The sequence below is a fragment of the Hordeum vulgare genome, chromosome 2H (genome assembly GCF_904849725.1).
Source record: "Hordeum vulgare subsp. vulgare chromosome 2H, MorexV3_pseudomolecules_assembly, whole genome shotgun sequence".
Lineage (NCBI taxonomy): Eukaryota > Viridiplantae > Streptophyta > Magnoliopsida > Poales > Poaceae > Hordeum > Hordeum vulgare.
The window spans coordinates 587285617-587301219 of NC_058519.1; the positions used below are offsets into that span (position 1 = coordinate 587285617).

Consider the following 15603-nt stretch of genomic DNA (forward strand, 5'->3'; position numbering starts at 1 on the left):
AAAGGAAGCGGAGGGAGGAGGCAGAGATAGATGCAAGGAGCATGATGGTGGGAGAGGGCATAGCATGGATGGCAGTGTACCTTTAGATTAGGTTTACAAATATATATTATAAGATGGTACAAATGGCCTGCTCAAGGACCTACAGGTGGCCATCATATGATATAATAATACCATGTGAGGAGAGAGAGAGAGAAGAGTAAAGTTTCTTTCTTTGAGGGAGTGGGATGTTTGTCATACGTACTTATTCCCTTCCTCCCATGCCCTCCGGTTCTCCTAGCAAGCAGCTCTCCTCTCTCCTCGCTTTGCCTCTCGCTAGTGCTTTTCATGGCTGGAAGATTCTTGGTTCCGGGGAGATGGTGGCGAGACATGACATCTCAGAGCTTTGCCTGCTACAAGGAAAAGGAGGGCAGGGAGGGGTGACAGGTAGAAAGACAGGCTTATAAAAAAAAGTGGAGGAACAAGCAGCAAGACATACACCATCAGTTCAACTGTGAATGACACACATTGCATGCTCTAAATACCTCTTATAATCAACTTCAGATGAGCCTACATGCATATGCATAAACCAATAAAGCTAGCCCAATGATGAAGGGGGACTTGTATATATATAGGAAAACAAAGATAATGGTACTCGTACTCATTGTAACCAATAATATAAGTACAAAGTTACAAACTTGCAAGTCTCGGTCCCCAAACGATCTGCATCTACACACAAAGCTGAAACACCGCATGCATGCATGCGTTGTTGTTACCACCAAACAAACTGTAGCTCGGTCCTCTCCCCCACTGCCGCAAGTCCCCTAAAGTTGGCCCTGCAAACCAAAGGAACCACACCACGACCACATGCGCCATTGTACCAGGTATGTACCGTACCGAGGCCTAGCTAGCTAACTCCAAGCCAGCCTAAAAAGAAGCTTCACACATATTAACAGATCAGCATAGTTTAAATGTCGTGTACTCTGATCTTATGTGTTAGAGCTAGCTAGCCCCCAAGTCGATAAGCAAACACAAATGAACAGCTTAGAACAGAAGGAAGAAGAAGAACACCAGAAAGAAAGAAAGAAAGAAAGATACTATCAAACACCATATCCACCAATGCCACCACCATCTTATTAAACCTTTGTGCCCTATCTCCAGTTGCAACTTGGAAGCGCATGCATGCACAGCCGACGCTCCGATCGCATGAGCCATGCATATGCATGGGCGCCACCGTGCGCATCGCCACGTTACCAGGTGCCGCCGCCGCCGATCATGCCGTTCCAGAACCCCGGCGTGTCGGGCTGCCCAACGGGGGTGCCATTGCCTTGTTGCTCCTTGTTTCCTTGCTCGAACTGATGCCCGCCGCCATCCGCGGCGCCGCCAGACCCACCACCGCTCTCACCGCCACCGGCGCCACCAGAGCTGGCCGTCGGCTTCAAGTCCTCGAACGCGAATAGCAACCTGCTCGCCCTATCTTGCATCCCTTGCATCGCGGCGCTGGAGCCGTACCCCGCCGAGGAAGCCCCTCCCACCGGACCGTGCGCGTCCAGAGAGAAGCCCATCAAGCTCTGGGACTGCGACTGCGGCGGCGGCGGCGGCGCGCGGAACTCTCCGAGCGAGAACCCCGCGGCGCCGTAGTCTCCGGGCATCTGCATCGGCATCTGCAGCGGCATATAGCAGCCGGTGCTCCGGAGAAGCTCCATCGCGGAGAGCGCACCACTGGCCCGGGCGCCATTGCCCGCCATACCGCCGCCGCCCGGGTTGCACATGCTGCTGCTCTCCAGGCTCGGGAACGCCATGTAGTCGGCCTGCGCCTGCATCCCGCCTTGGTGGTGCGGGAACGCGAGGTTCAGGTCGTGCGCGGCGCCCTCGTGCGCCAGCTTCGGGTTCTTGTTTGGCGCCGCCCCGAGCATGGACGAGTTCGCGGCGGACGCGGTCGCCGAGGCGGCCGCCGACGCGGACGCGGAAGACGACGACGACGACCTCTTGTTCTTGCGGGAGCCGCCGCCGACGGGGACGTTGCGCAGCGAGCCGCCCTCGGTCCAGTACCGGCGGCACGTCTTGCAGAAGTAGCGCGGCTGCTGGAGGCTGTAGTTATTGTAGTAGCAGAACTTGGTGTTGGTGGAGTTGCACCGCGGGCAGTTGATCGCCTTCTCCTTCTGCGGCCGCGGCCGCCGCTCCGTGCTACCCGCCCCAACTCCGGAGACTGCCACTGCCATGGCCGGCGGGGCACCTCTCATGGCGCCCGCAGCCCCAGGCGCCGACGACGGCGCCTGCGCCGGTGCATTCGGATTGGACCCTTGCACCTGGTTGGCGCTCGGTGCTCCCATCAGCATCTCCTCCATGGGCTTCACCAGCCCTAGCCCCTGAGGATACAGATACACGCATAGTGCAGCACTTGATCAATCACAAGTTGAGAATAGACGATGATCAACACAAGACACTACTACATGCCAAGCCAGCTAACACCTAGAGCAAGCAAGAACAAAGTGAAGAAAAACAGCATGCGGTGAGCATGCACTGGTAAGGGGGGAGGCTGTGGCCTGTGGGGGTGGGGGTGTCAAGAATCTCTACGGTGCAACTAAGAACCAAGCAAAAGGATACAAAGGGGAGATTAGAGGCAGCAGGAAAGGCAAAGGAAAAGGTGATAAGGGGAAGAAGAAGAAAAGATGAAAGAGAAACACACCACCACACAAAAACACAACTTTGCTTGTGCTGTTGTAGGGTTGTAGTACTGCCACACATCACCAGGACATGGCTGCTCCTCTCCTCTTTTGATGCAAGGCAAGGAGAGAGAAGAAAAGCTATGAGAAAGGAAGGGGGGAGGTGAGGTGAGGGGATAAAAAGGATGATGGTGAGGAAAGGGGGATTAGAAAGAGGGGAAAAGAAAGGTGATGGTGTGTGCTTTCATGGATCGGATCAAAAGGGGGAGGGCAGCAGAGGATTAAAGCCAGCCACCGGGGGCTCACCTTCACCTTAAAGCCTATGGAGAAGAGAGAGGGGGGTGCTGATTATGCTCCAGATGCATAGATCTACACAAAGCATAACATATAAAGGAAGAACAAGACCCAAGAGGATACCCACACACAGAGAGATCATGGTCTCATCAAAGAAAGCGCGCACACACCAAGAACCATGACACGGAGAGGAGGATGAACAGACAGCGGCAAGATCAAGGGGAACAAAAGCCAAACTCACACAAAGAGATTTACCTGGGGCCAGTGGGCTGCATCCATGCAAGGACCTTGGCTAACCGCCCAAACAATTCTTGCTCCGGAAATCTGATGAAGACGAGGAGGAAGACGACGGCCGGCAGGACGACGAAGAGGAGCTCCTCTCCTGCTGCTTGCTTGCTTCCGGTGGATTTCTTGAGCGGAGGGGAGAGAGCAGGAGGAGGAAGGCGCTGCGGTTGGCCAGTGAGTGGAATTGTCCCTCCTATGTCTGCAACCCACATACGTTTTGCTCAAATAGCTAGGCTAGTAGTGGATTCCCTCTTCTTTTTTTTTAATATTTCCATATGCCTCTCACAGCTGCCGGAAACTCGGCAAGGGGAGGGGGGCTGGAGCGCAGATCGATCGATGCGCGACTGCGAGGGGAGGAAGCGGATGGGGAGGTGGAGGTGGAGGAGGAGGGGCTGCGTTCTTGCTCGATCGGAGGCCGGGGGCTGTGGGAGTGGGCGGTCAACCGGCCGAGATTCCATCGACCATTGTAAGGGAAGGCACCGCACGACGCAGCACCAAGGGAGGAAGCCCTGAGAATGGCGGTTTGGTGGGGGCCAAGCGCTCGCACGTGCCGGCAACACGGCGTTCTAAATTCCCCGGCCGTCACTGTGTGGTGCAACCTTTACTTCTTTTCCTTTCTATTACGCGACAGTGCACCTGCCCCTTTGTTTTCAGTCTACAGGATAATTCGTTTCAACGCCGCAGCGACCGAACCACCCATGTTGCCGTCGGCCGTGGCTACAAATTTTGTATACATGTGCATAAGAATTCTACCTCAAGAAACAAATTGTACTCGACCATATGCCTGTGAAGATTTATATGGCCAATTAAGATAGACTCTGTATTATAATTAGGAATGAAAACTATAAATATGCCACAAAACATCCCACCGTCGAATTTACCACGTTAGCGAGCACGTGGGATGAAGTGTTGAGAGGTTTTCTGCACCAGCCTTGCCCGAACCTTAATTTTCCACCATCGGTCAAAATTAGACCGTGTTTGCTCATCATGACTTCTTTTGAATTTAGGTTTTCATAACTCTAGTTTTTTTTAGAATCAATGGAAGATGATATCATGAGATTCCAATTTTATGTTGTTTTCTTTTTCGCATGCCCACTCTTCCAAATCAAACTTGCATGCATTCCATACGAACAAACTTGGGCTAAAGTAGTGGACTTCAATAACCGAATCTCACTTAAGCTGCAACGTTGTTGTGCGATACAATTGTCCTTGTGCCCCCATGTGTTTGAGGCCTACGTACGACGATCCTTCATATTTAGGGAGGGAAATCTGCATTCCTTCTCTGGTCAGGTCATCCCACTAAGGCCCTGTTTGATAACAAAGTAGTAAAAAAACTAAAGTATTAAAAACTGCAGTAATTTTACGTGTAGATAAAAAATACCATGATTTTAATATAACAATATTTTTTGCAGTATTCACAATATAGAGAAACCGTTTGATTACGCCACATATTACTGTAAAATTTATCAGTTATATATTTTGCTACACTTTCATACCTTTTTACACATATTTGGACTAACCTACTAACTCAGTGCACCCAGTGCCAGTTTCTGTCTGTTGATGTCTTTTTTTGCAGGGACTTTTACCCCAATTTACCGAGTCCCAAAAATTCCGAGAAAAATATATAAAAATCAGCGTGACGGAAGCTTCGAGAGCACCAAAGGTGGGCCAGAGGGGAGCCAGGCGTCGCCCAGGCGGCCTCCCTACGCGGCCTACCCCCTGGCCGTGCCCACATGCCGCCTGGGTGGGGCCCACCTCCTCTGGTGCCCTACTGTGGCTCCTATTTTTACCCCCGTGGAGGAAACGTTGATTCCGGAATCCTTTTCTCTAGAAGCAATTCTGATCTCCGCCGCCATCGCCAACAAGTTTCGGGGGACCAGAATTCCTGTGCCGGCACCTTGCCGGGACGGGGAAGTGCTCCCGGATTCATCTCCATGGACACTGCTTCCTCCCTCCATGAAGTGGGAGTAGTTCCTCCTCGGGGCTGAGGTCTTCTACAGTAGCTATGTGGTTAATTATCTCTCTCATGATGTGATCTTGATTGTGATCATGGGCTATGTTAATCTAGGGTGATCCCATGATGTTTCCCCTTCTTCTATGTATTGGATTGATGTACTAACTTGATCTTATCTAGTATAATCCCCGAGACCATGGTGACAACGGTCTATTGGACTTGGATTAGAAGAATGTTTTCATGAGTGATTTCCTCTTTTGTGAATTCATTGAAGATTGAGAGTCTCTTGGTGCTTGTCTTTGACTATCCTTGAGATACGTTGTGGTGATTGTGGTACTCTATTTGGATGGCCGCGGTGACATTGGGAAATCCATAGATGAGAACTACGAACTCTGAGGTGTGCTTTTGTAGCCCTACATAATTCTCGTCCTCTCTTGATCACAAAGGAATGACCTCCGAGTACGTCTTTATTGCATGTTTTACTGGAAATATTATGTGATTAGACTATGTTAATGTTGTTGGAAGTTGCCACTAGTTAAAGTATGAAGCCTAGGCCTTGTTTCTCACCATTGTTACATCGTTTATGCTCACTTTTGTCACTTGCTACCTTGTTGTCATTTTTATTTCAGATTTACAATACCTTGTTTTACCATCCATATCACTTGCCTTTTAACATCTCTTCGCCGAACTAGTGCACCTATACAACTGACAATTGTATTAGGTGTGTTGGGGACACAAGAGACTTCTTGTATCTTAATTGCAGGTTTGCTTGAGAGAGGCCATCTTCAACCTCTACTTCCCTGAGTTTGATAAACCTTAGGTCATCCACTTGAGGGAAATTGTTGTTGTCCTACAAACCTCTTCGCTTGGAGGCCCAACATAGTCTACAAGAATAGAAGCGTGCGTAGACATGAGTGGTGAACCCTATTATTTCACACACTCAAACTGTCTTCATCATAAGCAGATACATAATGGAAGGCCTTCTAATTTTGCATGAAACCTTAAACATTATTCATCATAAAAACATTGAACCTTTTTGTTTAAGGTTAATTTTGAAAAGACCTATGGCAAAATGAATATGGCCCATTGTACACCTGATGCTAAGATGAGGTGGTTCCTTGATAAATGGTGTGACTAGATTATCTTTACCACGAAGTGCATGTCGGAATCAAAGTGAATGATAATATAGGGCCATTCTTCATAACTCGTAGAGGACTCTGACAAGGGGATGCCCCTCCCCCATTTCTCTTTGATTTAGCTACTAATTATTATGGACAACACTAGGCAAAATGGGGTTGTTAGAGGTGTGTATAACGGGGCTCTAGACCATGGAGTCAATATGCTTCAATATGTTGTTGATACTGTTTTTTCTACAAGGTTATGTTGAAAACGCAAAAATAAAATAAAATTCATTCTATGTGCTTTTGTGTGAATGATGTCTGGGTTAACTATTAATTTTCATAAGAGTTAGTTATGCATGTTTAGGATTTTTTTACCTTTGAAGTACTTAGGAATTCAAGTTTCCATTGTGAGGATTAGGAACAAACACTAAAGTGTGTGGAGGATAAGACAGAAAATAGATGCGGATGTTGGTAGGGGAAAATGCTCAACATTGCTCATGTCATGCCTTTGGTGCAATATTGTCTAAGCACACTACCTTTATATATATGTCGATGTTGGCAGGGGGGAATGTTTAACATGTCTTTATATTCCATCCTAATTGGGATGAAGAAGAGAGTCAATTTTCTTCATGGCTATGTTTGTTTTGTGGGGTGATGAGAACAAGAAAATATACCTCTTAGTGAATTGGAATACTCTTCCTAGACCCAAAGCTCAAGAGGATATTAAATCTTGGGATCATGAACAAAGATCTATTGGTAAAACGGTTTTCAAAATTAGAAACTTGAAATAGGCTTTGCCAAACGATCCTACTAAGGTAATTGTTCAGAACGGTTGCCTCTCTAGTGCTAAATCTGAAACTGGTGACTAACATCTCTTGTCGAGTCTCATGAAATTCAAAGGCATATTTTATCAACACTAGAAACAAAAGATAGTGACCAATGTCAAGAATACTAGATTTTGCAAATGTTGGTTGGCTGATGATAAAGCTCTTAAAAACTATTATGCTTGATTGCACAATTTATATTTTAATCATAATATCCTTCTGGCTGATTCCTTACATAAGGAATGGGAGGGGTTATTATTTAGAAGAACTCTCTCGGAGATATGCTAGCTTTGTGGGATAGCCTCAAAATGAGGTGTGAGGAAATAATGTGTGTGACAATTAGGATTCTATTAAGTGATTGTCAACATTGATGGTCTTTTTAACGTCAAATATCTTTGTAGACATCTTTCTATGTGTGATTGTGGTTAAACCACAAAAAATATTTTAAAACTAAAATTCCACAGAAAAAAGTTTTTCCTTGGTTGACGGTCAAAAGAGCATACTAAATAGAGACAAATTGTTCTTTGGTCACGTCATGCCACATATGGAATGCACTACTGAATTTGATATTAAAATCATTTTTGGACATGCTGATATAGTTGATGTAAATTTAGCTATTAGAAAAATCCTAAAATTACTAGTAAATATGTTGAATTAATTTCTTAACCTTTTTTCCCATGGTAGAATTAAAAATTATGTTCTTTCAAATGATCAAAGAAAAATAGAAGTCCTAGACATGATAGTTTACCTCATGACTCTTATCATAATTATTGGTAGATAGTTAAATGAGTTCTCAAGGATTAACTTGATGATTTTGAGAAGGGTGTGTTGGACATTAATACCTTTAATTGTGTCATTATTACTTTTGTTCAGAAGTAAAAATAATTAAAAAATGTAGACCTAGATGCCTTTTCTATGTGATTACCAAAATCATTATTGATTTTTCCTAAAGGGTAAGCTTGGTGGTGAACCTTATTATTTCACACACTCAATATGTCTTCATCATAAGTAGATACATAATGGAAGTCCTTCTGATTTTGCATGAAACCTTAAACATTATTCATCATAAAAACATTGTCCCTTTTTGTTTAAGGTTGATCTTGAAAAGGCCTATGGCCCTTTGTATACGTGATGCTAAAATGAAGTGGCTCCTTGATAAATGGTGTGACTAGATTATCTTTACCACACAGTCGCAGTGCATGTGGGAATCAAAGTGAATGATAATATAGGGCCATACTTCATAACTCATAGAGGACTCGGACAAGGGGATGCCACTACCCCGTTTCTCTTTGATTTAGCTGCTAATTATTACGGACAACACCACACAGAATGGGGTAGTTAGAGTTGTGTATAACGGGGCTCTTAACCATGGAGTCAATATGCTTCAATATGTTGTTGATACTATTTTTTTCTACAAGATTATGTTGAAAACGCAACAAATAAATTAAAATTTATTGTATGTGCTTTCGATTGGATGATGTGTGGGTTAACTAATAATTTTCATAAGAGTGAGTTATGCATGTTTAGGGGTGATGTGGATAAAACTAAATTTTACATCTAAATTGGGATTTTTACCTTTGAAGTACTTAGGAATTCAAATTTCCATTGTGAGGATTAGAAACAAACACTAAAGAGTGTGCACGATAAGACAGAAAATAGGTGCGGATGTTTGTAGGGGAAAATGCTCAACATTGCGCATTTCATGCCTTTGGTGCAATATTGTCTAAGAAGACTACCTTTATATATATGTGGATGTTGGCAGGGGGAAATGTTTAACATGTCTTTACATTCCATCCCAGTTGGGATGAATAAGAGAGTCAATTTTCTTCATGGCTATGTTTGTTCGATGGGGTGATGAGAACAAGAAAATATACTAATTAGTGAATTGGAATACTCTTTGTAGTCCTAAAGCTCAAGGGGGTATTAAATCTTGGGATCATGAACAAAGCTCTATTGGCAAAACGGTTTTCGAAATTAGAAACTTGAAATAGGCTTTGCCAAATGATCCTACTAAGGTAATTGTTTAGAGCGGTTGCTGTTGGGGAACGTCGCATGGGAAACAAAAATTTTCCTACGCGCACGAAGACCTATCATGGTGATGTCCATCTACGAGAGGGGATGAGTGATCTACGTACCCTTGTAGATCGTACAGCAGAAGCGTTAGTGAACGCGGTTGATGTAGTGGAACGTCCTCACGTCCCTCGATCCGCCCCGTGAACAATCCCGCGATCAGTCCCACGATCTAGTACCGAACGGACGGCACCTCCGCGTTCAGCACACCTCGACGATGATCTCGGCCTTCTTGATCCAGCAAGAGAGACAGAGAGGTAGAAGAGTTCTCCAGCAGCGTGACGGCGCTCCGGAGGTTGGTGATGACCTTGTCTCAGCAGGGCTCCGCCCGAGCTCCGCAGAAACGCGATCTAGAGGAAAAACCGTGGAGGTATGTGGTCGGGCTGCCGTGGAAAAGTCGTCACAAATCAGCCCTAAAACCTCCGTATATATAGGTGGGAGGGAGGGGACCTTGCCTTGGGGCTCAAGGAGCCCTAAGGGGGTCGGCCGAGTCCAAGGGGGGAGGACTCCCCCCCAAACCGAGTTGGACTTGGTTTGGTGGGAGGGAGTCCCCCTCCCTTCCCACTTCCTCCCTTTTTTTTCTTTTCCTCTTGATTTTTCTTCTCTTGGCGCATAGAGCCCTTTTGGGCTGTCCCACCAGCCCACTAAGGGCTGGTGTGCCACCCTCAAGGCCTATGGGCTTCTCCGGGGTGGATTGCCCCCCCGGTGAACTCCCGGAACCCATTCGTCATTCCCGGTACATTCCCGGTAACTCCGAAAACCTTCCGGTAATCAAATGAGTGTTGGAATTATGCCCTAGAGGAAATAATAAATGTATTGTTATTATTATAATTCCTGTATCAAGATAATAGTTTATTATCCATGCTATAATTGTATTGAATGAAGACTCATTTACATGTGTGGATACATAGGCAAAACACCGTCCCTAGCATGCCTCTAGTTGGCTAGCCAGTTGATCAATGATAGTCAGTGTCTTCTGATTATGAACAAGGTGTTGTTGCTTGATAACTGGATCACGTCATTGGGAGAATCACGTGATGGACTAGACCCAAACTAATAGACGTAGCATGTTGATCGTGTCATTTTGTTGCTACTGTTTTCTGCGTGTCAAGTATTTATTCCTATGACCATGAGATCATATAACTCACTGACACCGGAGGAATGCTTTGTGTGTATCAAACGTCGCAACGTAACTGGGTGGCTATAAAGATGCTCTACAGGTATCTCCGAAGGTGTTACTTGAGTTAGTATGGATCAAGACTGGGATTTGTCACTCCGTGTGACGGAGAGGTATCTCGGGGCCCACTCGGTAATACAACATCACACACAAGCCTTGCAAGCAATGTAACTTAGTGTAAGTTGCGGGATCTTGTATTACGGAACGAGTAAAGAGACTTGCCGGTAAACGAGATTGAAATAGGTATGCGGATACTGACGATCGAATCTCGGGCAAGTAACATACCGAAGGACAAAGGGAATGACACACGGGATTATACGAATCCTTGGCACTAAGGTTCAAACGATAAGATCTTCGTAGAATATGTAGGATCCAATATGGGCATCCAGGTCCCGCTGTTGGATATTGACCGAGGAGTCTCTCGGGTCATGTCTACATAGTTCTCGAACCCGCAGGGTGTGCACACTTAAGGTTCGACGTTGTTTTATGCGTATTTGAGTTATATGGTTGGTTACCGAATGTTGTTCGGAGTCCCAGATGAGATCACGGACGTCACGAGGGTTTCCGGAATGGTCCGGAAACGAAGATTGATATATAGGATGACCTCATTTGATTACCGGAAGGTTTTCGGAGTTACCGGGAATGTGCCGGGAATAACGAATGGGTTCCGGGAGTTCACCGGGGGGGGGGGCAACCCACCCCGGGGAAGCCCATAGGCTTTGGGGAGACACACCAGCCCTTAGTGGGCTGGTGGGACAGCCCCAAGGGGGCACATGCGCCAAGAAAAAGAAATCAAAGGAAAAGAAAAAAAAGAGGGAGGAAGTGGGAAGGGAGGGGGACTCCTCCCACCAAACCAAGTCCAACTCGGTTTGGGGGGGGGAGTCCTCCCCCCCTTGGCTTGGCCGACCCCTTGAGGGTCCCTTGGACCCCAAGGCAAGGTCCCCCTCCCTCCTCCTATATATATGGAGCAATTAGGGCTGATTTGAGACGACTTTCTCACGGCTGCCCGACCACATACCTCCATAGTTTTTCCTCTAGCTCGCGTTTCTGCGGAGCTCGAGCGGAGCCCTGCTGAGACAAGATCATCACCAACCTCCGGAGCGCCGTCACGCTGCCGGAGAACTCTTCTACCTCTCCGTCTCTCTTGCTGGATCAAGAAGGCCGAGATCATCGTCGAGTTGTACGTGTGCTGAACGCGGAGGTGCCGTCCGTTCGGTACTAGATCGTGGGACTGATCGCGGGATTATTCGCGGGGCGGATCGAGGGACGTGAGGACGTTCCACTACATCAACCGCGTTCTCTAACGCTTCTGCTGTACGATCTACAAGGGTACGTAGATCACTCATCCCCTCTCGTAGATGGACATCATCATGATAGGTCTTCGTGCGCGTAGGAAATTTTTTGTTTCCCATGCGACGTTCCCCAACAGTGGTATCAGAGCCAGGTTCATGCGTAGATGTCTTCTCGAGTAGAACACAAAAGTTTTTGTGGGCGGTGATGTGCGTTTTGCTGCCCTCCTTAGTCTTTTCTTGATTCCGCGGTATTGTTGGATTGAAGCGGCTTGGACCGACATTACTCGTACGCTTACGAGAGACTGGTTTCATCGTTACGAGTAACCCCCTTTGCTCAAAGATGACTGGCAAGTGACGGTTTCTCCAACTTTAGTTGAATCGGATTTGACCGAGATGGTCCTTGGATGAGGTTAAATAGCAACTCATATATCTCCGTTGTGGTGTTTGCGTAAGTAAGATGCGATCCTACTAGATACCCTTGGTCACCACGTAAAACATGCAACAACAAAATTAGAGGACATCTAACTTGTTTTTGCAGGGTATGATCGTGATGTGATATGGCCAACGATGTGATGTGATATATTGGATGTATGAGATGATCATGTTGTAATAGAAATATCGACTTGCACGTCGATGGTACGGCAACCGGCAGGAGCCATAGGGTTGTCTTTATACTAACATATGTGCTTGCAGATGCGTTTACTATTTTGCTAGGATGTAGCTTTAGTAGTAATAGCATAAGTAGCACGACAACCCCGATGGCAACACGTTGATGGATGATCATGGTGTGGCGCCGGTGACAAGAAGATCGTGCCGGTGCTTTGGTGATGGAGATCAAGAAGCACGAGATGATGGCCATATCATGTCACTTATGAATTGCATGTGATGTTAATCCTTTTATGCACCTTATTTTCCTTAGAACGACGGTAGCATTATGGGGTGATCTCTCACTAAAATTTCAAGACGAAATTGTGTTCTCCCCGACTGTGCACCGTTGCTACAGTTCGTCGTTTCGAGACACCACGTGATGATCGGGTGTGATAGACTCAACGTTCACATACAACGGGTGCAAAACAGTTGCGCACGCGGAACACTCGGGTTAAGCTTGACGAGCCTAGCATGTGCAGACATGGCCTCGGAACACGTGAGACCGAAAGGTCGATCATGAATCATATAGTTGATATGATTAGCATAGGGATGCTTACCACTGAAACTATACTCAACTCACGTGATGATCGGACTTGGGATAGTGTAAGTGGATCATGAACCACTCAAATGACTAGAGAGATGTACTTTTTGAGTGGGAGTTTAGCATATAATTTGATTAAGTTAAACTCTAATTATCTTGAACATAGTCTAAAGTCCACTTTGAATATATTTGTGTTGTAAATCATGGCTCACGCAAGTGTCATCCTGAATTTTAATACGTTCCTAGAGAAAGCTAAGTTGAAAGATGATGGAAGCAACTTTGTAGACTGGGCTCGTAATCTTAAGCTAATCTTACAAGCTGGGAAGAAGGATTATGTCCTTAATGCTGCGCTAGGAGATGAACCACCCGCTACGGCTGATCAGGATGTTATGAACGCTTGGTTAGCGCGTAAGGAGGACTACTCAATAGTTCAATGTGCAGTCTTGTATGGCTTAGAACCGGGACTTCAACGTCGCTTTGAGCGTCATGGAGCATTTGAGATGTTCCAGGAGTTGAAGTTTATCTTTCAGAAGAACGCCCGGATCGAGAGGTATGAGACCTCCGATAAATTCTATGCTTGCAAGATGGAGGAGAACTCGTCTGTCAGTGAACATGTGCTCAAAATGTCTGGGTACTCAAACCGTCTGGCTGAGCTGGGGATTGAACTCCCTCAAGAGGCTATCACTGACAGAATCGTTCAATCACTGCCGCCAAGCTATAAAGGCTTTGTGTTGAACTACAACATGCAAGGGATGAACAAGTCTCCCGGCGAGTTGTTTGCGATGCTGAAAGTCGCAGAGTCTGAACTCCGTAAAGAGCATCAAGTGTTGATGGTGAGCAAGACCACTAGTTTCAAGAGAAACGGCAAAGGCAAGAAGGGCAATTCGAAGAAGAGCGGCAAGTCTGTTGCCAATCCGCCGAAGAAACCCAAGGCTGGACCTAAGCCTGAAACAGAGTGCTTCTATTGCAAGGGTATGGGTCACTGGAAGCGCAATTGCCCCAAGTATCTGGCAGATAAGAAGGCGGGCAAAGAAAAATCAGGTATATTTGATATACATGTTATTGATGTGTACTTAACCGGCTCTCGTAGTAGTGCCTGGGTATTCGATACCGGTTCTGTTGCTCACATTTGCAACTCGAAACAGGAACTGCGGAATAGACGAAGGCTGGCGAAAGACGAAGTGACGATGCGCGTAGGAAATGGTTCCAAGGTTGATGCAATCGCCGTCGGCACAGTGTCACTTCAGCTACCATCGGGATTAGTGATGAACTTAAATCATTGTTATTTAGTGCCTGCGTTGAGCATGTACATTATATCTGGATCTTGTTTATTGCGAGACGGTTACTCTTTTAAGTCTGAGAATAATGGTTGTTCTGTTTCTATGAGTAACATCTTTTATGGTCATGCACCGAATGTGAGAGGATTGTTCATATTGAATCTTGATAGCGATACGCATATACATAACATTGAGACCAAAAGAGTTAGAGTAAACAATGATAGCGCCATATTTTTGTGGCACTGCCGCTTGGGTCATATTGGTGTAAAGCGCATGAAGAAACTCCATGCTGATGGGCTTTTGGAGTCACTTGACTTTGATTCACTTGACACGTGCGAACCATGCCTCATGGGCAAGATGACTAAGAATCCGTTCTCCGGAACAATGGAGCATGCAAGTGACTTGTTGGAAATCATACATACCGATGTGTGTGGTCCAATGAGCGTGGAGGCACGCGGCGGATATCGTTATTTCCTCACCTTCACTGACGACTTAAGTAGATATGGTTATGTCTACTTGATGAAACACAAGTCTGAAACATTTGAAAAGTTCAAGCAATTTCAGAGTGAAGTGGAAAATCATCGTAACAAGAAGATCAAGTTCCTACGGTCTGATCGTGGGGGTGAATATCTGAGTTTCGAGTTTGGTACTCACTTAAGACAATGTGGAATTGTTTCGCAGTTAACACCGCCTGGAACACCACAGCGTAATGGTGTGTCCGAACGTCGTAATCGTACTTTGTTAGAGATGGTGCGATCTATGATGTCTCTTACTGATTTGCCGTTATCATTTTGGGGTTATGCATTAGAAACAGCTGCATTCACTTTAAATAGGGCACCATCAAAATCCGTTGAGACGACACCATACGAACTGTGGTATGGCAAAAGGCCAAAGTTGTCGTTTCTTAAAGTTTGGGGATGTGATGGTTATGTCAAAAAGCTTCAGCCTGAAAAGCTGGAACCCAAAGCGGAAAAATGTGTCTTCATAGGTTACCCAAAAGAGACAGTTGGGTACACCTTCTATCTCAAATCCGAGGGCAAAGTGTTTGTTGCTAAGAACGGAACTTTTCTCAAGAAGGAGTTTCTCTCGAGAGAATTGAGTGGGAGGAAGATAGAACTTGACGAGGTTGTCGAACCTCTCATCCCTCTGGATGGTGGCACAGGGCAAGGGGAAACCTCTGTCGTTGCGACGCCGGTTGAGGAGGAAGTTAATCTTGATGATCATGAAACTCCAGTTCAAATTTCTGTTGAACCCCGCAGGTCGACGAGATCACGCGCTGCTCGAGAGTGGTACGGTAATCCCGTCTTATCAATCATGTTGTTAGACAACAATGAACCTGCAAATTATGAAGAAGCAATGGTGGGCCCAGATTCCAACAAATGGCTAGAAGCCATGAAATCCGAGATAGGATCCATGTATGAGAACAAAGTGTGGACTTTGGAGATACTACCTGAGGGCCGCAAGGCTATTCAGAACAA

The 15603-nt window shown here is 46.0% G+C and overlaps 1 protein-coding gene and 1 long non-coding RNA gene across 3 annotated transcripts; one reads left to right on the forward strand and one right to left on the reverse strand.

Moving 5' to 3' along the window:
• Positions 1-925: 925 nt before the first annotated feature.
• Positions 926-3514, reverse strand: LOC123427480 (dof zinc finger protein 1-like). 2 transcript variants are annotated; one of them, XM_045111538.1, is made up of 2 exons: positions 3192-3514; positions 926-2345 (listed from the first exon to the last, which is right to left on the reverse strand). In XM_045111538.1, exons 1-2 carry the CDS (start codon positions 3213-3215, stop codon positions 1227-1229), a joined length of 1143 nt encoding a protein of 380 aa, XP_044967473.1. In that variant the 5' UTR covers positions 3216-3514; the 3' UTR covers positions 926-1226. The 2 variants fall into 2 exon arrangements, with proteins under 2 accessions (XP_044967473.1, XP_044967474.1); XM_045111539.1 differs by lacking the exon at positions 3192-3514 and adding an exon at positions 2666-2782.
• Positions 3304-4077, forward strand: LOC123427481. The gene is made up of 2 exons (XR_006622402.1): positions 3304-3395; positions 3510-4077. It is a non-coding gene; the product is annotated as an uncharacterized LOC123427481 (long non-coding RNA).
• The last annotated feature ends 11526 nt before the right edge of the window (positions 4078-15603 follow it).